General features: G+C 42.7%; 1 protein-coding gene across 7 annotated transcripts in view; it reads left to right on the top strand.

The window, feature by feature from the left end:
- The window catches only part of dlg3 (discs, large homolog 3), a gene marked incomplete at its 5' end in the record, with an annotated part of 128,013 nt that extends 102,848 nt beyond the window's left edge, over positions 1–25,165 (top strand). For 4 of the 7 annotated variants that reach the window (XM_080416357.1, XM_080416356.1, XM_080416362.1 and 1 more), the window contains 12 exons: positions 9–111; positions 10,827–10,941; positions 14,708–14,884; positions 15,424–15,499; positions 16,139–16,238; positions 17,778–17,819; positions 18,827–18,877; positions 18,995–19,096; positions 20,187–20,359; positions 20,834–20,946; positions 21,065–21,156; positions 21,736–25,165. In XM_080416357.1, coding sequence (XP_080272483.1) covers positions 9–111; positions 10,827–10,941; positions 14,708–14,884; positions 15,424–15,499; positions 16,139–16,238; positions 17,778–17,819; positions 18,827–18,877; positions 18,995–19,096; positions 20,187–20,359; positions 20,834–20,946; positions 21,065–21,156; positions 21,736–21,842 — 1,251 coding nt within the window. In that variant the 3' untranslated portion in view covers positions 21,843–25,165. Of the gene's footprint in view, positions 1–8; positions 112–2,600; positions 2,960–9,117; positions 9,140–9,172; positions 9,430–10,826; positions 10,942–14,707; positions 14,885–15,423; positions 15,500–16,138; positions 16,239–17,777; positions 17,820–18,826; positions 18,878–18,994; positions 19,097–20,186; positions 20,360–20,833; positions 20,947–21,064; positions 21,157–21,735 lie in introns of those variants that run through there. The other 3 variants (XM_080416360.1, XM_080416361.1, XM_080416359.1) reach the window with 3 other exon arrangements.
- Between the last annotated feature and the right edge of the window lie 168 nt (positions 25,166–25,333).

The raw sequence follows: 25,333 nt of genomic DNA, 5'->3' as shown, positions 1-25,333 counted from the left end.
TGATTCAGGTGAACGGGGTCAACCTGCGGAACGCCACCCATGAGCAGGCAGCCGCAGCACTGAAGAGGGCTGGACAGACTGTCACCATTATCGCCCAGTACCGGCCTGAAGGTAGGAGCACCATAGAGTTATAATTTATGCCCAGCTATTCATGTCAATGAAAGTTGCTCACTGGCGTTTGAAGCACCCGGAAGAATGCTCAACGCTCGTCTTGAGCACCGAGCAGGCGCACAAGGTAGAAGCATGCGCAGTGGTGTTTTAAATGTGGAAGTATCGCAATCCCAGATTTGATACACCTTCAGGAGGCTGCAATTCCAAACTGGCCCCTGTCAAAGTCTTAACCTAACCTCCCCCCCTCCTCGAACTGTTTATTGTACATATTTCTTTCATACCAGTACAGTAACCTGTAAGCTGATTGTATGACGTTCTGCATAGTAGTGTATATCTGTCTGTTTTCTTAAATGTCATCATGATTTGAGTGCGTGGGGATTTCATTTTAAATTAGCCATTGTGCTTTTATGGGCGATCCAGTTTAGAGGACCTTGTATCATGAATTGTACTTCCATGTACTGTTTCCATGTCTTTCTAAATAAAGTATTTCAATCAATCAATCACCACCAGGCGACGGCCGCTTCACTATTCTACCGTGGCTCTGGGGGCTTGAGGAGCACACATAGAGTTATAATATATCGGGAGCACCCCTCCTCTAGGGCTGTCGCCATTATGACATTTTACTTGACGATTAATTGTCGCTCAAATAATTGCGATTAATGATTTAATTGTGTTTCTGTCTTGAACATTGGAACATTATGAATAGATATTACATTTCTGTTTGGCTTTTAGGCTTTGTGAACTTAAGTTGCACAGGGCAGCTATGACAAATAACTTACATATTTAATAACTTTATACTTGAAAAAAAAAAACGTGGAAATATTGGAAATAGCAGATCTACTAAAGCGTTTTTAGCTTGTCGATCGGCTATTTTTGAAAATGTTTGAAAATATATGAACATTTCTCAACATGGAAATTATTATGACGATTACGAAAATAATAATTGCGATTATCTCGAATAATTACGATTACCTGCGATTATGTAATAATTGTGACAGGCCTACCCTACTCCCACTCACTCCACACACACAATAACTAGTAATATTATTATTAGTTTAATATAAAAACACAGAACAATGGACTTATCCATTGTTTGCAGTTCAAAATCAAAGTCTCCTTTGTAACCAAGGAAGGCCTTTTATCATTTTCTTTATCATTCTTTGGAAACAAAGCAATTTTGATTGATTGATTGAATACTTTATTAACAGTTTGCATAAAAAGCACAGATCGTACAGTTCTATAAAGGATTAAACCCAAGAAAGCACTATGGCTTGTTTCCATTGGGGTCCTGTGTAAAAATCAAGTGGTTTGAGGATCAACATGGTGATGTTAATTCGGATTCTTGCCTTTTCTTATAATTTATAATTTCTAAGTGTATTGTCCAGTGGCGTAGCCAGAACACTAGAATAGGCGTTTTTTGGGCGGATTTTGTTACTTTTTTCCCGTTTTTTGGTTTATTTCGCTTTTAGGGTTAGGTTAGGGTTATGTTATTTAATTCTTATTTTTGCCTGATTTTACCGATTTATAATCAAGCCCCTGGTATTGTCACAAACCAAAAAAATAGGTCTTCAACAAAATGTTCCATGACAATAAATAACTATTGACAAATGAAAATATAATTTATATTGTTAATAATAAATTATATTGTTCTTAAAGCTATAGCTTGATTCGTGTAACAACAGTTGCACCCTGTGGACTGCAAATGAGGACAGTGCTTCATGTAGCCCTCCTTTTTCTTTTTCTTAAAGACTTTTTTACAGTAAGCCCATAAGGCTTACTGTAAAAAAGGAGGACTATTCAGATTCAGGGGCGCCACTTCTTTGCGTTATTAGCCCAAAAATAGCCGATCTGCACTGCAGTGAACTTGTAGATCGGCTATTTTCGGCGCGCGACAAGGCGGGCCAATGAAGCTCTGCTGCTGTCCCCCTCCTCCCCCTCCTCCTCCTCCTCCTCCCCCTCCTCCTCCTCCTCTTGCCCCGTTTCCAAGCTTCTGTCAGCGGACTGACCAGTGTTGCCAAGCCTGCTTATTATAAGCGACTTTGGACTTGTTTTTCTCTAAAGTTGCTTGTAACATTTTGGTAGTTGCGGGTTGCGTTTTTTTTTGTGTGTGGCTTGTTTCTAAAGTGTAGTTGCTTATTTGGGCTTGCTTCCTAATGTTGTTTAAACCACTGGTTCTCTCTCAAACCTTTTCAAATCAAGGACCCGACAAATTAGTATGTACGTATTTGCCCATGGGGACCGCCCATCTGAAAATATTTTGTCAGATTTGTTAAAATGTAAAAAAAATAATAAAAAAAAATCTAAATGTTTCACTTTTTTATATATATATATCAGATCTTTCTACAATATCACATGTGAGCTTGTAGATCGGCAATTTTCAAATATCCGATGCAAAGTGCTAATTTCCTAGACATGGTTGCTTATTTATCCCGCTAATCTGGCAACGCTGGGACGGACTGTGCACACTACACAGCGTCAGGCACACGGAACAAGGCGAGGAAAGAGGAAACAAGTCCAACGGAGAGAGAGAGAGAGAGAGAGAGGGAGAGAGAGTGGAATGGAATACCGCCTGCATCATTTATTCATTGCGAAGGAACTTTCGTATTAAAAGAAACGGATAGAGGCGAGAGAAAGGGTAGCGAAACACACGGACGGGACCTCCTTCTCCTTCCAACTTCTTCTCTCCTCGCTTGTTGTACTACTTATTTAAACCCAATGAATGGGGGATGGGCCTGTGTGTGTGAATACAAACAGCAGAGGAGCAGCAGCTTAGAAGCCGCATGAATTCCCTAATGGCTGGGTGAAGAAACAACCCACCAGAAGGACATATTACACACTGAACCCCGAGGTGAGACACCAATAATAAGGTCCCCCCGCGGACCCCCAATAATAAGGTCCCCCCCGCGGACCCCCCGGGACAGGGCACTACTAGGGCAGGCGGACCCCTCTCGACACACTCACAAGTGGGAGGAAAAGACTGTTGTTTGAGGTGGTTACTGGTAAATATGGCACCGTTGTGGCAGCAGGTACACAGGCGTTTCGGTGCAGTGGTGTAAAGTAACTAAGTACATTTACTCGAGTACTGTACTTAAAGAAGTACAATTTTGAGGTATATTTTACTATACTGGAGTATTTCTGTACTTTTACTTCTACTCCACTTCATGTCAGAGGCAAATGTTGTACTTTTTTACTCCACTACAATTATTTGAAAACTTTAGTTACGTACATTACCCACTTCAGCCCTATATACATTTAGGCCATTTGAAAATAGCCGATATGCGACGCATTGTATACATTTCGAAGACTTGTGAAATGGGACATTCTGCACAATGAGTACTTTTACTCATGGTACTTTTAAGTACATTTTGATGCCAATACATTTTTGAATTCCGGACTTTTACTTAAGTGAAACGTGAGAGTAGGCTACTTCTTCCACCACTGGTGGTAATGGATATGGCACCGTTGTGGCAGACAGGTATACAGGCCGTTGTACCTACCATTGTAGAACAAGTTTGTGGGATTAGCTGCTCAGCTACTGTACCGTGAGCTACTAGGTCGCTGCTATTCTTAGCTGCAGCTTTTCGAGCCGTTATAAGATCACGGTAGAACTTGGACACTGGTGTCGCAGCAGCACCACGTTTTTTGGGGGACAAATATCACGTTATTAAATCGCTAAGAAGTTAATCACTGACTACTTTAACGAATACTGACTGACTGGCCGCAGGCTGGCTGGCTGTTATAGCCTATGTATCTCGTTCGACAGGCGTGTTCATGTTTAGTTTCAAGAGAACATGTCAATGGTTCATGCTTCATTCATAAATTCACATTTTTAACAGTGCAGTATGGGTGGAACAGTATTCCTGGTCACTACTGGAGTCAAAACTGGCTCGATGTTAGCTTTGGTCTAGTCTTGGAGCAAGACCATCATAATATGTATTTTATCGAGTCTTGACTTTTACTTTCGTATCTATGATAGATATGCAAAAGTCAAAATCGATCAAATACTATCTATGATCTATGATAGTCTTGATCCAAGGCTAGCTTTGGTCCCCATTGTGTGCATTGGACACACAGGCGTTTTCTGTCTCTCTCTACGAGGTGTGGTCAGACAGGTGTGTGTTGTCATATCAGCTCTGCGGTTGTGGAGACACTGACATCACCAGTGTGAACTCAATTGTTCAGTGGTGTAACATTTCAAGAGTACTGTACCAGAGTTCCTGGCTTCGTTTAAGCCTTTCAAGTTTTCCAGTCATAAAGCTGGCTATGTCAGTTAGGGATGGGACAATAATATCTTTGTTATCGTTTATCCGTGACAAAAAAAAACACTCAATAATCGTATAGGGGAGATTTGACCTCTGTTGTCCTCTGTCAAACAAATTCAGTACCACTTAAGTTATAACCCTCAATACTTGATAAAACGGACCTGTAAAGAGCGCATTTGGTACGCTCTTATCTCACTCTACACAAATCAAGTCACCAAAAATAGCAGATCTACAAGCTCACAACGCAACTCGTTGTTGTGAGCTTGTAGGGTGTTAGGTACAAATGGAACCAAATGGACCTTTTTTATGGGTGAACCTCTTAGGGTCCATTTGGTTCAGTTTGTAGTGTGTACACTATCAGAGCTATAGACCCATAAAAGGGTCCATTTGGTTTCTTAAGTATCAATCATTTAGCTAGGGACCCCCCTGGAAGTGGAACCTCCCCAAGGACCACTGGGGGTCCCCGAACACCACACTGAGAACCAGTGAGTTATGATATAGGCCCAACGGTAATCCTACATGCGGGCACTACTGTCAAGAAACGTCTCACACAACCCACTGCAGATATATGGGCTGTCTGTTAATGGATATTCATCTTGTCATTTACAGTTTTACTCGGTTTGTCGAGTGGCTTTGAAGCTTCTCACGTGCATGGATTTGGGCTTCTGCAGCAGCATGTTACAACAACAATGAGGAGGATATTATGAGATTTATGTCTAGGCTGTGTTCTCAGGTTGGACTACGAGAGGAATGTGGGAGACTTAGGTTGCAGCAAGACCCTCCTAAGATTTCCTCATGCTTTCAATAAAACATAAACCTTAGAACATTTCCAATAATTCTCCAATGTCATATAAATGGACAGGAAACAAAATGGGCTCACTGAGGCGAATCTTGTGTAAGAAAACAGATCCCTGTCAAAATCCCTAATATTGCAAGAAAATACTTTTATGTTCTCTCTGTGCACCTGCAAAAGTTATTATCAATGTTGAATGTAATGCTGCTTTCTTATCTAAGTTCACTCATGTAGTCTTAAAAGCCACCACTAAACAAGCAACATCTTGAATATTTGTGTTTTGGTTGAAAGGACTCATTGTTTTTGCACCAAATCGGGCTTCCAACAGCACTGTGCCTCCTTTGTAGGACAGTGAAGGACACTCCGATGTGGTTGTGTGTTGTGTGAGCTGACAATACTTAACCAGTTTAAACAGATGAGTCAGATGAGTACTACTGGCAAATGATTGACTTCCTGCATCCCCACTGATGTTCTTAAGATCTGTAGCCAATAACTCTGCTGGCACACTGCGCGCTTGTGTGACACACGTCTTTTGCCGGCTTTGGAGCGGGAGAGAGACCCCAGCGTGCTATAGAGGCCAGCAGTGGTGTAAAGTAACTAAGTACATTTACTCAAGTACTGTACTTAAGTACAGTTTTGAGGTACTTTTACTTTACTGGAGTATTTCCAATTCTCTATTCTTTTACTTCTACTCCACTAAATCTCAGAGGCAAATATTGTACTTTTACTCAACTACAATTATTTGAAAACTTTAGTTACTTTGCAGATATAAATCATTATATTATAAAACATACATTAACCACTTTAGCCCTATTTTATACCTAGGCTACTTGAAAATAGCCTATCTACAAGCTCACAACGTGTCGTGCTTGTAGATAGATAGATAGATTTTCAAACATTTTAGTACTTTTGCTTGTGGTACTTCAAGAATATTTTGATGCCAATACTTTTGTACTTTTACTCAAGTAACATTTTGAACACAGGCCTTTGGACTTGTAACAGAGTATTTTTATATTGTGGTATTGCTACTTTTACTTAAGTAAAAAATGTTAGTACTTTTTACACCACTGGGAGAGACCCCAGCGTGCTATAGTCGAGGCCAGTCAGTCAAGGAGGAAGTGAAGTGTTTAGCGCTTTTTTCTTCATGCCGGGTGGCGGGCAAGCTGCCTGGAGTACTCTCTGGGGCCCGGGGCCCAGCCGTCCACAGACCTCTGAAGAAAGGCCAGCACTGAACACTACATGAAGCCACAGTTGAAGCACATAGGATACAGCAGGAAGCCCTCCCCGTCCCTCATTAGCTCACTGGAGCATCACCAAATCTTTTTTTTTTTTACTCAAGTCTCAGAATGAGCTGGGAATGAATGGAAACAAGGGGAGCATGGCCGCATCCACATGTTCCCCAGTCCTACTCTTAGGGAGTGTAATTACAGTAGACCTTTCGCATTTAGGGTAGCGAAGGAGGGGCCCATCGGAGGAAACCTCAGACCTCCAGCAGCCGCGCTAAATGCACACGACTGACCAATGCCCGCCCGCTGCACACATTTTAGTTTGACACTTACATTTTTGGGTCCTGGAGTGAGTGAGCCTATATTCTTCCATTAGCAGATTACCCAGGAAGTGCCATTCCACTGCTTAACCCAATTCAATCCGGGAACGCATGTCATTTTAGATTTCTTTGACTTCTTTTCAAAAATAGCAGATCTACAAGCTCATAGTGTCACGCTATGAGCTTGTAGATCTGCTATTTTTGAAAATTTGTGAAAATCTTTTGAATATATATTTTTTTAAGCGAAGAAGCAAAGATTTGAATTACAATTGTTCGCTTAAAAAATTAATATATTCAAAGATTTGCACAAATGTTCACGATAAAAAAAATAATAGCAGATCTACAAACTCATAGCGCGGCACTCTGTGCTTGTATATATGCTATTTTTGAATAGCCAATGAAATCTTAAAAAGACAGAGATGCGTTCCCGGATTGAATGGGTTAAAATTGAATTCCAAAGCGATGGTCTCATATAAATGCATAAATAAAAAATATGCATGTTGTTTGGAAGTGTGCAGGCAGTTGCCCAAGTTCAAAAACACCTGCATCACGGTGTGAAACTAGGGGTCGTTGAAAATATAAATGCCATCATGGGTTCGCTGGCGCAGTTGATCAGAAACAGTACTTTGAATATTATGCTTGGTGAGGAAGTTGACACTAGTTAATGTAAGATTCTATATTGAAATTAGGAAATTGCACGTGTCAAAACATGGATAATATGTATTTATATGAGACCATAGCTTCGGAATTGGATTTTAAACAGCAGAATTCAGCAGAACAGCACTTCCTAGGAAATGCGCTAGTGGAAGAATATAGCCTCGCTCCAGGACGCAAACAAACGCTAAGTTAAGTGTCAAACCGTTTCCAACACTGTTTTGGTCTCCAGGGCTGAAGCTCCAGAACATAACACATTCTCGTGTTACTTGTACATCCTGCTGCGTTGCATAACCTGGATCACGATGGAAGCGACGAGACGAACCCCTAAAATAAGAAAATGAAATGCCGCACAACAGCACAACTAATGAGGACAAGCAGTGGCAAAGTGTGTTGTATAGTAATGACCCAGTTTCTATTCAGTCTTCCTCTTCATCTTTCCTGTGGGTCCCTCCAAATAATATAGGCTAGCCTCCTCTCCACACTGTCTTCCTCTCATCTCAAAATGAGCGTGTTGCACTTGGGTGATTGACGCCCAGCGCTGTAAGCATGTGTGTCTGACTGTCAGTGATCTGAGGACTGCTTGTTCCTCTGTTATGACTTGGATTCAGGGCTCCCCCACGTATCGGGTTCCACCCAAATCCCGACGCGAGCCGGGGCCCGACTGCTGATGGCCCACTACAGCTGTTTGTTTGACTCTTGTTCCATGTGCTCCTGTAGAGACCAACAGCTGGAAGGGGGGTCTGTAGTAGGGTGGTCTTCCTGCTCTTGCAGTCTCTCTCTAGACTGCTTTTAGACAAGAGCACTTGGGATCTGCGCTATGGGGGTCTCTCTCCAGGCCCCAAGGAATGTGAGCCCGGGGAAGCTTTTGAGCTATGCCACCTGTGCTACTTTACACCACTGTCTCACCACCCACCGCTCGGAGCCAACAATTGTTGCTATTGTGAAGCAGGACATTGAGCTGTCTCTCTCTTCATTTAGCTTTGGCTTTGTCTTCTCCCTCAGCCCCTCCTTTCACTATTTGCTTCCTCTAACCCATTAACTCCGGGAACGCATCTTTGTGTCATTTTAGATTTGAGCCATAACCATTATTTTATACCGTGGCTATTCAAAAATAGCAGATCTACAAGCTCATAGAGCGGCGCTGAGTGCCGCGCTACGAGCTTGTATATCTGCTGTTTTTGAAAAATCTTGAACATTTTGTGCAAATCTTTGGATACATATATTTTTTTGATACAGAATTTTTAACTCAAATCTTTGCTTCAGGGAGTCCCTTGGAAGAACATATTTTGATGGGGGTCGGCGGCCAAAAACATATAATTTTGGGGGTCCTTGACATGAAAAAGTTTGAGCACCACTGACATCGCAACGTACGTTTTTTCAAAAAACTGTTTGGATTTAGAATCCAAACAGAAGTAAAGAGGTAAATATGTTCGCTTGAAAAAATATATATATTCAAAGATTTGCTAAAATTGCCCAAGAAATCTAAAATGACACAGATGTGTTCCAGGGTTGAATGGGCTAGTGCTCCTCCATTCTCCCCTTCCTCCTGTGTGTGAGACCCAGTGGACCTAGCAGTCTGCAGTCTCTGTGGCTGCTTCCGCATGCAGTGTACCTGCTGCTCCTGATAGCGCCGGGACGTTGCCCCGGGTTACCGGCCGTCAGGTGGTGGTGTCGTGTTACCTCACCTTGCTGCTGTGTCACTCGGGCTGTATTGTTAACCCCTTACAGCAGGTTAGCAGGGCGTGGAGACCAGTGCAGTGCCTGCCTGAGGTGTGGTTTCTTTTCTGTTTGCTTTCAGTCCACGCTGTTGGGTTTCGTTTCGGCCAGGGGGTCGGCAGACCAAGGGGGGGGGTCGTTTGAAGCCTGTTTTCACACCTGACCCAGCATTTTCTGGGGGGGGGGAATTCTGCATAACCTCGGCTAAGTAATCATTGTAGGCATGGTTGTTTATATTTTCAAGGCTACTACTTGTGCACTTTGTGTCAGAACCTGGACTTTGATCTCTGCTTTTCATGTTGGAATGGGAAAGTATTGCCAGCCGTGGATGATTAAACCGTAAGGTAGGAGGCATCCCAAGGCTTTTTAAGTTGGCAGCAGAAAGAGACGTTGTAAATGTATGTGATATTCTCGAAGATTGGTTCTGTTTTATAGACTCATTATATGATAATTAAAGATATCACAATAGGTAATCAAGCTATAATGACTGGTCGGATGATATATCGTCTCGTCGGGTGGAAAGAGAATCCTCATATGTCCAAAACTGTTACTTCTCAGGATTCAAATTCAAAAATAGCAAAAGTAGCAGAAGTACTACTTTTAATACTTAATATGTGTGACGCTGTAGTATGATCAAGTAGGGCATTAATTTAGAAAATGGAGAGGTTTCTGCCCGACAGCAACAAAATGGCTTAGTCACTAGTTGCTCTGTGACACAGAGGGAAGAAGGAAATCAATGTATTTTAGGAGTGCAACGGTAATCAATTTGATCAATTATAAAAAGTAATCAATAAAAAAAGGAAATTAAAAGCTCACAACCGGTCACATTATATGAAGTTGGGCTTGAGAGGTTAATCAGACTAATCAATTTAGTTGATTCTAAAAAAATATTTAGAATAATAAAAAAACACGCTTCTCGATTATTTGATGCACCTAAAAAGTAATCGATTGAGTAATCGCTAAGAAAATTAAAGATAGTTGTTGCGCTAATTATTATATTTACTTAAAATTCTAGATACTTATTTTTGCTATTGGCCCCATCGTGTGATCCTGTCTTCTTTTGTTTGCTCACATGAGCAGCAGCTAGCGTACTTGCTTTTCTAGCTCAGTCTGTTGGGTGGCTTGTTTTTCTAGCCGTGGCGTCTACTTGTATGGGTTGGTTGCCTAGCTTGTTCTAGCAGCGCGGCCACAGAGCAGCACACAGCCGGCTAATGAGTGCATTCTTAATGAGGAGGCCCAGGTGGATTCATATATCATCCCTCAGCTCCCAGCAGCAACTGGATTTACACAGCCATGACAAATGGTCATCCATTCAAACTTGTTGGAGGCCCCCCACTGCCACACCGCCTCAACCACGCTAAAGAGTCCATGTTGAACTTAATTAATCTGCATAATTAATTACCTGACATGAGATATTACTGGATGTGTGAGGGCAGATCTGTGATAAACCTCCATCTGGTCCCAGGGTCATTAATCAGGCTGAAAGGAGCCGCTGAACCTTCTCTAGCGCTGGCTCACCGGCGTACAGAGACCTCCTTTGATGATGGCTAGGAAAGGACAAGTGAACATGGTCACCCCTCCCCAAAAATATTTACCTATGTATTCAAAATAGCCAGCAGCTTACTTCATGCCTGGGCGTATATCTAAAAAACAATATTGAAACTGGGATTATATTGTGTGTGCACTTCGATGCATGCTGTGGCTGATCCCGTGTTTTGTTATGTGCTTTGTGTCTGTGCAGAGTATAGCCGCTTTGAGTCCAAGATCCACGACCTGAGGGAGCAGATGATGAACAGCAGCATGAGCTCGGGATCGGGCTCCCTGCGTACCAGCGAGAAGCGCTCCCTCTATGTCAGGTACAGACCGAACACATCCCTCAAAACACGTACACACACACCTCATCAAGGGCTGAGCTCCATGGTCGAATAAACCTCCCTCTCATAACAAATAAAGTTAGCCTGGGAACCAGGCTCCTGTTCAGTTAGGGACCTCCATAAGGGACCTTAGGGACCTCAGCAATATGTCCGGGTACCAACACATTACGCATCTCTGTTACAACCACCCAGCTCGTTTCGACAAACTGAAGCAAAAATTAACTCAAATTACTGTAACTTAGCTCTACAGTATCATATTATCTCTATAATGTATTTTTTTTACTTTGTTTTAACTCCAAGAGATAAACACGAAGGGACGTTTCGAGCCCATGTTCTTCTTCAGACTGTGTCTTGAGTTTGAAGAAGAACATTGGCTCGAAACGTCAAATGCTCAGCAGCACAGCTCACTCAGCTGCTTTTTAAGTCTTTGTGTGTAGCCATAGGAGAAAACACACTTTGCCCAAGGTATCCCCTTCTAGCGGTCAAGGTTTTTCCTGGATAGAGGAATTTTTGGCACCCCCCAAAGAGGTTTCCACTGGATCGTAGTATATGCATGGCCTGTAGACATGGGCTGGTAGGTCAGAGGACTAATATACTATCAGAGCTAAGTGATGTTATAAAAATATCCAGAATCTGCATTTAGAAATGGTTCTGGTGGAGCGGTGTGAGTAACAAGGAGGGCAGAGATATTCGTTTTTCATCTTTGTACTCCATAATATGCCTGCTCACACAAAAGTTGCTCTGTGTTCCAAAAAGAAAAGTCCTGTCTGATTGTATTAAACTATGTTAAACTCACCAACATTGCAGCTGTATGGAAAGCTTCAATTATCCTTATTCTATCTCCATAGTTATATTGGTGTTGGAGTTTGGAAGCACTCGTTTTCACTAATGCATTATGCAACGGCCTGCTGTATTATGTGTTATTTCGAAACGGGTGGTACCCAGGACCGTTGATTGATGTCCCACGAGCGCTTCCAAACTCCAACACTTAGAAAAAGAATCACCGGCAATCCGGCATGGAATTTATTGACAGCTCATAACATGTCTATGGTGGATGTTTATGAAACAAACACTTTGCAGATAGAAAGAGGATAATTCAAGCTTTCCGTACAGCTGCAATGTTGGTGAGTTTTAACGTTGTTTATTACAATCAGATCATAGGACTTTTATGTTTGGATGTATGGGCTGTCAAGGGTTGCTATTGCAACTCTAGATTCCAGATATTAAAAAATAGGATCTAAGAGTTGCTTGCGGCTACATATGGATGTGATTTGGATAGTGATTAAAGATAAAATAAATAATGTTAAATGTAAAATGATGCTGTGATGTTGTTACACCAAGCACAGACACCTGACTTTTAAAAGGGAGCTGCTGTTTGAGTAGAGGAGACATTGTTATTAAATCGATCATTTGAATCTGTCACCATATGCGCCAGGGTAAAACCTTTAATGTTCCCAATACAAGTGGTTATGTTTTTCTTAGACACTTGGAAGATCATCCACGTGCTGTGATGTAACTCCCCCTTACATCACAACGACGATTATTTACATCAGTAAATTGTCTTTTGTTTTTTAGACTTTCTCAATAACAAATAAACTCCAAATTTCAAATAAATCTCAAGCCTCAGGTCCAACTCCATCTCAAAACAACTCCAATTACCATAATTCCTCTAACCTTGTGCATTGTAAATCTTTACCATATATAACACCACCCACTCTCCTACTCCCACCGCCCCCTGGTGATCAGAGGGTGTGTTATTGATTTTTAATGGTGATGAATCATGATATGAAAATAGCAAGGATCTCCCAAGCCTATTTATAGGTCCATCCAATTGTGTCCAGAGGCATTTTGGTCTGTGCCCGTTGGAAATCAAAAACTAACTCGGAGGTTCCAGACTAATTCGCATTTGCGTATTGTTGTTCTTATAAATGCCCGGCTTAAGTAAAGCCCCATATGCTTGTAATTCTGTAAATAAATAAAAAAGGACTTTAAGCACTTGCCTTCACAACCAGGCCCCATTGCACAAATAGTATGTGATATGTATGTTACTTGACTTGATGCAAGGCCGATATTCTACTGGTTTTGTACCTTAGTTTACAGGGTAATAATAGGCGATTTAGCTGGTTGACACTTGAGTTGCGTCATTGTCAAAGAAGTTGATGAACAAGTGTTTCCTGTCCCATCCATTGGATTGTTGTTTTGATGACACTCAAGAAAGAGCCCACTTTATATAATGCATAACCTTTGGCTCCATGTTATCTCACTTTGGGCTGCTTGCCAGACTGAATGGAAGCTGATTTACAACAGGTGGCTCCCCACTGCTCAGATGAAATCAGTCACGAAAGGACCATGGAGGGTCAAGGGTGAAAAAGATTAACTTGTGATATAACTCCATAGACCCAAGTGCTTCACACAGTGTATTTCTAGCTAAAGGATGTACTTTACTTCCTCAAACCCAGGGCCCCGTGTGAGTGCTGAAGCTTCTACCGTTGAGCTATAACGAAAAGCCCGTTTGGGGCAGAGATCAATTGCACTTTTAACTTCATGCGGATGCGATACGTCTTGTCAACCAGTGAACCGCAATAAATGTATATCAGAAGGATTGTATCGTCTCTGTTGGGTGGAAACCTCATATGTCCAAAACTGCTACTTTTCAGGATTCAAGGTAGCAACAGTAGCAGATCTACAAGCTCAAAACCATTTCGGGCTTGCAGATCTGGTACTTTTGATGCTTTTGTGTGACGCTGTAGTATGATCAAGTAGGGCGTTAATTTACCAAAAAAACACAAAAAGTTCAAATATGGAGCTAGGAGGTTTCTGCCCGACAGCAACGACATAGGAGCGTATAGTAAGTGTGTAACTCAATTTCCTATAGGCTTAGGGGAGTGGCCTTCTTATGGTCTAGCTGCTGTGAGACTTGCGGTGCCTAGCCTGCTCCTGTGTGGGTGACTAAGCCCACAGTTATGCAGGAAAAAAGTGGTCTAGTTAGCTGGCGGCTGCCATGTCCTCCTCCCGGCCCATCCTCAGGAATGCGGAGGCGTTAAGCCTCTAAGGTGTGTGCACAGAGAACACACACACACACACACCCGTGCACGCCCGTGCACGCATGTAACCCATGCTTATTCTCCCACACTGTGTAGCTCAGAAGCTCTGTTTTGTGGCACTAGCAGCGTTACGCCTTGCTCTGATTCTCACTCAGGCTGCCAATGTTAAAAATGCACTGAATTCTTTCTGCAAGACACTTTGGATGAAAGCTTCCACCAAATGGCATCTTATGTTATATTCAGGAGCACGGCTCACTCGGCTGCCGTTTAAGTCTTTGTGTGTAGCCATAGGAGAAAACGCACTTTGCCTGCGGTATCCCCCTCCTAGTGGTCAAGGTTTTTCCTGGATAGAGGAATTTTTGGCACCCCCCAAAGAGGTTTCCATTGGATCGTATAATATGCATGGCCTGTAGATATGGGCTGGTAGGTCAGAGGACGGCGGAACCTGTAAAGCAGGTATTAATACAGTGTAAAAATGTTGTGGGTTTTCCTGTCTGACAAGGTGGTGGCAGTGGCACATGCAGACAGACTACCCGTGTTTACAGTGAGGATAACATTTTTTTACGACAAAGAACGCACTGTCTCTAGTAACAGCATTTTTATATGTCACATAGGACGCCTCACAGGCACGTGGTTGCAGCATGCCATATGACCTGAGACGGCATATTGATAACCTTGTGGACTTGTTGCTTGTCTGTGTGCAGGGCTTTGTTTGACTACGACCGGACCAGAGACAGCTGCCTGCCCAGCCAAGGCCTGAGCTTCTCCTACGGCGACATCCTACACGTCATAAACGCCTCGGACGACGAGTGGTGGCAGGCGAGGCTTGTCACGCCTCATGGCGAGAGCGAGCAGATCGGGGTCATTCCAAGCAAGAAACGGTACGACCCAATCCTGGACACCCCTCGTGCATCAAAACGCCACAGGGCTGGGGGGGAGGTGGGGCAGGTGTCGGGGGCACATTATGCTAACGCTATTCCTGACTGTCACAGTGTGCACACACAATCCAGTGTTGCCATGTCTGCTTATTATAAGCAACTTTTTTACAAGAGACTTTTTCTGTAAAGTCTCTTGTAAATATGTGTTGCGCTTTTAATGTGTTTGGCCACAGACCCCCATCTGAAAATATTTTGTCTCGGGGACCCCCATACCAGTTTACATGTACAATGTTTCAAAAACATTCCAAGATTTTTTGAAAATAGACGATCTTGTAGATCGACTATTTTCAAATAGCCGATGAACAGTATATAAGTTTAAAGTGCTCATGTGGCCTATTAGTCGTTTCATTTGGGCTTGATTTCATCGACCTGGTTGCTTACTTCCCTCGCATAATCTGGCAACATTGCGCACAATCCCGACTCATTTCGTTTGGCCCCTGAGGAACAAAAAGTCTGACCTTGTCTCTTCATTTCCAATGCAGAGTGGAGAAAAAAGAGCGGGCCAGGTTAAAAACGGTCAAATTCCACGCCAGGACGGGCATGATTGAATCAAACAGGGTAAGTGTGGAGGGGGGCTAGCCATGGGTCCTTGCCCCTTCCCTCTCGGTGCCACATAGGCCTCTTGTTAGAGCTGCTGCGGCTGCTGCTGCCTCTGGGCTCCCAGGGAAGGGAGATGGCCTACTTCCCCCCTGAGTGTGGGAACAGGACAGCAGCACTTGCTCACTGAAGGAAGAAGCCCAGAGAGAGGGCTCAAATTACTGAGATCTCTCTTAGCTTTACTCAGAAAACGTCAGAGATGACAAAAAGATCTCCGTACATGCCCACAGCTCATCATGTGCTTGGTGGCATTAAAAATATCATTGCTTGAAAACTCTGGCACGTTGAATTTGTAAATTTACAAAATGCTTATGTTTGTATTATCCATAATGCAAGATGAGATCTATTTATTATATTAAAGTATAAATATGATGCATGTTCCCTTTGCCTGAATCTGTCATTCATTTTCACCCCAATTATTTGCTCGTCATATTCATTATTTGACGTGTATCAGACTTTTCCATTTCGTTTTTTTTTTTTTTTGCATGTATGCATGTGTTTAGCGTCCTCATTGAAACCCATTCTGTTGTTGTTGTTTTTTTTTTTCTTCATCATCGTCCTGCTCCCTCCTCCTCCTCCATCCACGCATCTCCCAAGCAGCCGGTCAAAGTAAAGCGCAAAAAAAGCTTCAACCTCTCACGCAAGTTCCCGTTTTACAAGAGCAAGGAGAACATTGTGCAGGAGTTGGTGGAGTCTGAACGTGAGTACCAGCTGTGTGACCGAAGGGGGTGCCGTCGCCGTTCCTCCTTTCACCCTTTCACGCTTCTCAACCTTGTCTCCCCACTTTTTCATCTCTCCGCTCACCTCCAGGGGATGGACAGTGGGCTGTAATACTGAAGACAACCACTGTCGCTCCCTTCTCATGCTCCCAGAGAAGGACCCCACAACCAATGCACACCCAGCCCTAGGGGTTGAGTCGCGGGGACTCTCTGGTGTCTGTCCCTCTCTGTCTGTCTGTCTGTATTTGCTGGCAGGTGTGTGTGAGTGAGTGTGTGTGCGTTTTTTTGTCTGCATTAACACCAGGCCTTCATAACACTGTGCTGCTACTGCCGCCTATGTTACGCCCCCCCGCTCAATCCCAGTCAATCCTCCACAGTCAGTCCCTGACCCGCCACAAAATAATCTTATTAATTGGACTGAAGTTTTTTAACACTAACGGGTCACAATCCCATTTTAATGGGATTGGGCCTGCGTAAATGAAAGGCCTTGGCTTACTATGAATAAAGGAAGGGGGGCTCCGGCTTAATGAGCACAGTGCAGAGCCATGTGTTGTTGGTGGGCAAGGCGAGCACACATCCACATAACATACCACTTCTCTCTCTCTCTCTCGCTCTCTCCATCTTTTCTCTCTCCCAGCTCTCACTAACCACCTATTCTTCTTCCTGTCTGCTCTCTTCTCTTGGTTTCTGCTCTCACCTGTCGGGACACCTAGGACTTCCCAGGGTTAAGCGATGACTTTTATGGATCAAAGAGTTTGAGTAAGTGTGTGGTTGTACTGTGTCAAGCAGCTGTCCCCCGAGCTCAGAGCAAAATGCTTTGTCACTGCAGACCCAGCTGGCAATGGCTAAGAACCACACACATCCAGACGCATACACACATGACATGCACCCACCTACTTGCATTCAGTTCACAAATGAGCAATGGATATACGACACATATCCCAAAGGGTGAGAGCAGGCTTTAGGCTTTGTCTGAACATCCTCACAAGCAGGGGGGGGTGGTCGCAGTAAAGCAGGGCATTTTTTGGATAAACATCAGGGTGCTCCTATGCCTAGTTTGAGACGCTTTTCCCTCCAGTTTTTCCCCTGATCTGCCTGCACTCCTTCCAATGTAGCCAGCCAGCATGTTTTCTTTGGCCCGTTCCTGACCATGAGATCTGCAGCTACAGACCCAGAACTAGCAGAAGGAAACACTGGCGAGGGAACGGCCGGTCATTTGGGACAGTGTCACAGGAAGTGCTTAATCTCTGATTGCTTTGCACCCTTAAACCACTTCCCCAATGTAGGCAGAAAAAAGCCGCAGCACCAAGCAAGACTTCTGCTTTCCTTGCTTTTTCTTTCTTTCCTCCTTTTACTAGCGTAGGCCTAGTTGATAAAGGACAGGGTCTTATTTTGTTCTCCCTAAAGCTCTGAGATGAGTGAGAATATGTTTCACCTACATGAAAACTGAGCACATTTTTATTGGAGGTGTTTATCACTGAAGAGATCTGCAACCTAAACATTTGTCTTATCCTTCCCAGAATGCTTGACATCCAACACAAGCGACAGTGAAAGCAGCTCAAGTGAGACCCTTTTACCTGTCTTATGCCATTTGTATCATATATATCATAATTTTAGATATAGGCTTTTCCTGCCTGCAGAATGTCCTCATTTGTTTCCTTTGTCTAATTGATGTAGACTTAAATAATCTGTTTCCAGTTCCAACAGCTTACTGTACCAATCAGTGGGTGCCTTGTGTTTGATGGCTTGTTATCGCCTCAGATATGCCCACGTTATATTATTATGGATGTAATCTCTAAGAGGATTGTGTTAATATTTGGTTTGTCATGTGGAAGTGTATAACATTTGATCTTTCCCTTTCAGTATGTCATGTTATTGCACCTGTATTGTTATGTTTTGTAGTGACTTGTAAGCCAATGTGTGCTAGGCACATTTTGGTGCATGACACTTTGAAAATTAAATAACCTCACCTTACGAGACTGTCAACCTAAATGAAGAGCATACACTAATGTGTGCAATTTTTCTTTATTTTATTAGTGTACGGCAACAAGGAATCACATTGGGATAGTGTCTTTAAAGCAGCACTATGTAACCTTTTAATAACCATATAGCATTTTATGTCCCACAAAATTATAAAGGTACATGTTTAAGTAATCACAATCATCCTTCCATAAATGTATAGACTCAGGGGGGTCCCTGTTAGGGGCTTGACTGTATTACTATGTATAGGGGAGACGATGAGTTTCATCCTGGCATTTGCCAAGGCAGAGCTGCCAGTCAAAGCGAAGACTGGCCAATCACAGTGCGTCCTCGCCAGACATGCTTGCAGAGACTCTTGGATAATGAAGTCAAAGACGTTGGCTTCCATGTTGTTTGTGTCCAAAGTGGCCACTGATACCCCAAACTACATAGTGCTGCTTTAACAGAAGACAAAACATCTTTGCTATTTTGAAGAGTAGATCATTATATATAGTATCGGCACAAATGTGGCTTTATCCACTAACACCATCTAATGTTGAATTTCTATAATTGAGACTTTGTATTCACTGATGATTTTTTTTTTTAACAGAGGGCCAGGAGGACACGATTCTCTCTTATGAGCCAGTCATTCGACAAGAAAGTAAGTGAAACCTTCCACTGTCACTGGTTTGAGAGAACGGAAAAGAGACCGCATACTGTCATACTGTGTCTCACATGTGCTCTCTCTCTCTCGCCCCTCCCACTAACTAACTTGCAGTCCACTACACGAGGCCCGTCATCATCCTCGGCCCGATGAAGGACAGAATAAACGATGACCTCATCTCGGAGTTCCCCCACAAGTTTGGCTCCTGCGTCCCTCGTGAGTTCATGAAGCTTTTTATCACTATTTAAACCACATGATAAAAGTCACAGGGCATCAGAAAATCAATTTAGGGCGCCGGCTGACCTAGCGGTCCAGGCGCATACCACATATAGGCTCTAATGCCAGGCAGCGTGTCACGGGTTCGAATCCCGATCCCGTCGACATTTGCTGCGTGTCACTCCCCGTCTCTCTCTCCCTGTTTCCTGTCTATCTCCACTGTGTACTATCAATGTAAAGGCAGAAAAGCCCCCCCCCAAAAAAATATATATATATATATAAAAAAAAGAACATCAATTTAGACTGTGGAATCTTTTAGTTGACAGATATTTAGGCAACCCTTCCTCTGTCTCTCGTCTTGAACTTTTAAAGTTTGTCATATCACAAGGGTACAGGTGTAAAAGAGTGGGTGAAATAAGTTTCTGCACAAGCTGCAACGATTTGCAGTCGCAAAATGCAGTCAAAAAAATATAGAAAGAAACAAAGGGAAAAGTCAGATAACGGGACACTATCAAATACACAATGCTGCATTCACACTGGCAGCGACAAAGCTACAGGCTACAAGTCCTTTTCAAAGGAAGACAGCCACATCAATCCACAAACTGACGCCCGATACTTGTTGCTGTTTGACGGGCGTGATGCGCTACAAAAAAAGTTGATCTGGTTTCAACTTTCTTCAGCGTTCCAATGACGCAGTGAAGCGTCAATCAGTCATATGTTTTTGTTTCATTTCATTCATTTCCATTTCCACTCACCTTCTCTCTGCCCACAATTCCTCTTCCGTTCCGTGAATAGAAGGAAAACCCATTCTTGCCATTAACTATGTCCCTGTACTATTTAAGCGTACCCTTTGCATTTACACATAAACGCCTAATACATGTACGCCGTGTGGCTTGAGCAACACTTCAACAGCAACTCTGCTCCAAGCGTGGACGTTTTGTAACTTAAGTCACTGCTAGTATAAACACAGCATGAGGTTTGTGTTAAAAAAAACTAAAATGTGATTGAATATCACAGTCTCTTGTGCAAGGAAGATATCAAACATGTAAATGTATAGTATACATAATCAGTTTCATTTGTCTCTCTGCAGACACGACTCGTCCGAGGCGAGAGAATGAAATGGATGGCCAGGACTACCACTTTGTCGCATCGCGAGAGCAGATGGAGAAAGATATTCAGGACAACAAGTTCATCGAGGCAGGCCAGTTCAACGAAAACCTCTATGGGACGAGCATCCTGTCCGTCAGAGCAGTGGCTGAGAGGGTAAATACCATTCATATTTCTCCCCCAAGATTGGTGGACTATATTGGGTTTGTGGGGGAGGTGGACCATCTGTAATGAACGTAACATGCTTTCTCTGAAATTTGAAAATGTTGGATCAGTGTGCAGTGCTGATAATTGCAGCATATAAAAAAACTGCTGTCGAGTTCCTCACAAATGTATAACATATAGAATTGATTGATTGAAAACCTTATTAGTCAAAAATGTAAACAACACGTGGTGCAGTCAGACATTAAGGCTAAAAAAGGATAACACAAAAAAGTGGGACTTGTTTCCATTGTGGTCCTATGTATATTCAATTCATCAACATGGCATAAAAGTAACACAATAATACATGTCATAAACAAATACAACACACTATATGTACAAAGGAGTAAAAGGAAAAAGCGGCAGTGAATGACACCTCCTTTCTATGGGAAAGAATCCAATCTTTTGTCCAATCTTTTGTTTTTGCAGCAGGGAAAACACTGCATTCTGGATGTGTCTGGGAATGCTATAAAGCGACTGCAACAAGCACAACTATATTCAATTGCCATCTTCATCAAACCAAAATCCATTGAAGCCCTAATGTGAGTTTGACACTTTGACATGTAACATAACAAATGAATTGTTTTTGTCAGAGAATTCTCAACAATATTTTATGATTGTCTGCAATAAGTAACCGTGTCTTCTTCTCGTGTCTTTCAGGGAAATGAATAAGAGGCAGACTTATGAACAGGCCAATAAAGTCTTTGACAAGGCAATTAAGCTGGAACAAGAATTTGGAGAGTATTTCACAGGTAAGGTCGACTAGGTTCCACTGTATTTGGCTTCAGGTCACAAGTACAAGTAACGCCGCAGTTCACATGGATGAAAGTTCTCAGTCACCACGACAGATTTCAGTCATTTGGATTCCATAGAAGTCTTCTATCGAAGTCTTCTATGGAAGCATGTTGCACAGCGAAAGTAGCATATCTACAAGCTCTCAATGTGCTTGTAGATAGGCTACTTTCGGTTATTATTTTAAGATAATAGCATTTGAACTGGTCAAACTAGCAATGTGTGCAGAAGTATCTTCCATGAAATCCTAATGGTCTGGGATATTTCATAAAAGCAAATGTTAAAGCCTCAATCTGTGATTTCTTTTTCACCTGGTTGCCAGTATTTAGAACAGCAGGAACAATATTACTAAAACATCATCATTTTACATAACTGTGTTAATAGCGCTAGTGCGGGGGGCTCCTTTCACACCGTTTCACAAATCACACATTAGGACACAATCTTTCAGTCGTGATTTTTCATTTTGCTTTAATCCATGAGTTCAGACGTGACCATCTAACACCTTTCCACACGTGTCTCCTCTCTCTCGCTCTCTCCAGCCATTGTACAGGGTGACTCATTAGAGGAGATCTACAACAAAATCAAGCTAATCATTGAGGAGCAGTCTGGTCCCTATATCTGGATCCCCTCCTCAGAGAAGCTCTGAGCTCACAGCTGGCCCCGTTTCCCCTGCCCTGCCCGTCTGCCTCCGTGCGGATGACCCTGTCCCTGTCTACCAGAGACCCAACCCAGTCCCATATAAACCCCCGGACCCCCCTTATACCCGTACCCCCTTTTTTGCAGATATGTTTCATATCAAATTTCAGTGTCATCATTATGTTACTCTACTGAAAAAAAGAAGTCTTATCACCATTACTGTGACTGTGCACACCCCCCTGCATGAGTTTCTCAACAAATCCATTCAAGACTGGATATGCCATTCCAAATGAATTTGTCATAAAAAAAAGAAGGGGGGGAGGAATAAATCATTTTTTTCCCCTTTTTTCTTTTTTTTTGTTGGGTGAAATGGGACTGACTTCGAAGATCAGAATGTTTTACAGAGTTCCAGAGAGGAGTCGGAATTCAGGGAGGGGGCGGTTGAAGTTACAAAGGGGAACAGAGACAAATCATACCAAGTTGGAACACTTTGTAAATGTTCATCACATGTTCAAAATGAAAAAAAGAAAATGAAAAACACGCAAGACACGCAAGATGAGAAGTGAAGACCAATTAAAAAGGTGGTTGGGTTTTTCTACGTGGACTGGAGCCCAGCTGATGGTACTGTTCAAGGAGTCGTCTCTCCTGTTTATAACGACTGAGGAAATCAGTGGAGAAAGCCTACAAAACTGGTGATCCGCTTATCACAAACCAGCTTGCCGTTCTGGTGGTCTGCCAGCTGCCCTGCCGCGGCCGATAAAAGACACGTTGGGGAGGCAAAAACAAAAAGGAAAGACGTGCATTGTGAATCTACATTTATATTATGATGAAATCACACGATTAAAATTATAAATAAAAGAAAAATCCTGAGATTTTACTACATATTAAAAACTACACATTTTACACTTCACTAGTATTGTCTACTTGGAGGGCTGTTAGATTTCATTTCATTGGTTTTATTTTTTTATGATTTTTCCCCTTTTTGTGGGATTCTTCGCTCGTGGTTTTTAGCTGCTCTGTGTAAAGGACGGAGGTTAGAGAAGTGTAACTGGGCTCTCTGCAAAACACCAAACTGCCTTATATCAAATACAAATTCTGTTTTGTGACTACCTGTTCTCTGTGAGGAAGGCTACACAAAATTGACAAGATGAAGGAAGGGGAAAAGGGAATGACGTTATTTTTTCCTTTCCCCCTTTTTGTGTTCACTTCCCGGAGGGCCTGACTTGCGTGCAATAGATAAAATGCAGAGTCTCCCATCTCTGTGGGGCACCTTTTCTCACCTGTATTTTAACCCTTCCTGTAATCGAAGAGTTGGCCTATTGGATTCCAATTTGGATAGCTATAGCCTCCTCACTCATGTTGAGCAGCAGACCACCCTATTACACTCTCTGCCTTCCAAGATGATTCTCTTCTGATTGAATGGTCACATGGTACTGTCCTGTATGCCACCGTGGCGGTGGCCTTAAAACGGGTAGAACAAGACATTAATTGTATTGGATGTCCTAAACAATTAAAGAGTCAATATAACTTGTTTTCAATTGTCCCCCCTGCCCCCTTTACCCAAGAGAACACTAAAGATGGGTTTGATTAAAACCTATATGCTCTGTGTATCAATCTATATACAGTCGATGCATTCTTTGCTAATTTGTTCTGGGCAGGTACTGAGGCACTGTGTTGAGCCCTGATGTATGTGTGGGGTGAGCTAGGCCAGCTCAGGAATCTAACATACAGATAGGATTTCCTCCCCTGTGACTGAAAGGGCCACTTTGAATGGATGCACAGTGAGTTCATAGTAGAGAAATGTGAATGAGGGACGACCGATGGTGCTGTCTCTTTCGTCATGCGACGAAGCATTAATTGGGCTTTAGTTCAAAAGGCATTTTCAGTTTAATCAGAGGATGTATTAATGTCTCCTTTTTTTTGTAAGATGTGAAGCTTTCTCAAGACTACGAGTGCGGTAGCCCTTGCATGAGTTGGCCGTGTGGTACCAACAGGATTCAATTGACCTGCCTCATCCTCCTGTGCGGGAACTTGGCACTGTGTGTTCATGTGTACATGCGAGGGGACATGTCTGACTCGTTGAAGATGAAGAAGGAATACTGTGGCCCCCTGACCCCCTGTGAACATTTATTTTCCTCGGCTTTTGAAGAGGGTGAAAAGGGGATTTTCTTTTTTCTCCTTGGATAGCCAGACTCAACAGGAAGTGGCAACCTAGCCCCCTGGGTCGCCCTGCTCTCCATCCCGCAGAGCAGCTGTACCTGCAGGCATTTTCTGAACAGGTGTGAACACCTGCCAGGCACCACTGCTAAACCAGCTGTCATTACCTGTGTCAAAACCAGAGTTCAGGGAATAACCGAAGGGAACAGAGCCATTTATAAACTGCTTGCAGACTGTTTCAAAGGGTGTGGTAGCTGTACAATGTAAATATATGCCCCCAACAGATTCCCCTCACCTGTGCTTCATGCATGTGTGAAACAAACTGGGACATACCTGTTTTATAGACCACAAATGTCAGGTAAGTAAACTTTGAGCTATTCTGAGATATAATTTCCATACAAATGTGCCGTATTGTTGGTATTTCTCTATAGACAAATCTTTTCAGATGCCTATTGGAACACTTAACTAGTCAGTTGGGAAGTCAATTTCCTCAAGTAGGGCCTGTCTACATGTGATTTCTTGTGGAACGTGTCTGGGTGTATAGATTTTCTAAAAATATATATATATTGTAAAAAATAACGAGATGCAGGCAGAAACTTACACAACCAATATCACAGGAAACAGGAGTATTGATCAATATCTCATCTAGAAGTTTAGAATTGGTCTTCTGGTGTTTAGTTGAAATACAGCTGACTGTTAACAATGTGTGTGGTATTCATACCTCAGTCAGCCATGTCAAAGCCCAAAGAACTTGATTTTCATTTTACTCTTTCCATTGAGGTTTGTGGTGTAATCTAACAAGATGGAGCCTGAATGCCTCTGTGTGTGTATAATTGATGAGGGCCTTTGTTTCGATGAGAGAGAAATGACACGTTTTGTTTTTTTTGGGAGGGGAGAGCGGGGCGGGGTTGGGTTCTTGTTTGTCCTTTTGCGGGTGAAGAGTTTATGATACAGCACATTAAGTGTGCAGTAAAGTGCTTGCAAACATGAACCCTTTGATTGTACAGTAGCTTCCTTCCTGTCACTGCAGGTGGTACAGCCTATCAGGACACATGGCCTCATGGTCTTCCGTGTCCTAGTCATGAGGGAACACAGTCCTGCGACTTTTGTTTGGGTTTTATTTTGGGACTTGACAAGAGTTTATTTGTTTGAAAATAATAAAATATGTGACTCGGTTATGATTTCCAATGTGTTCTTTATTTATCCCCCCCCCCCTTCAAATGAGTTCAACAAGTGGGTTTGGAAAGTTTTGATCTTTAAAGCGAACAAACAGATCTCATCAATTCATGGCAAAGGTTTTATCCTAACATTTGTAATGTCTTAACAAAAAAGAATGGAACGGTC

Source organism: Gymnoscopelus braueri (assembly GCF_963280865.1).
Source record: "Gymnoscopelus braueri genome assembly, chromosome: 20".
In the NCBI taxonomy this organism is placed as follows: domain Eukaryota; kingdom Metazoa; phylum Chordata; class Actinopteri; order Myctophiformes; family Myctophidae; genus Gymnoscopelus; species Gymnoscopelus braueri.
This window is presented reverse-complemented; position numbering and strand designations above follow the sequence as displayed.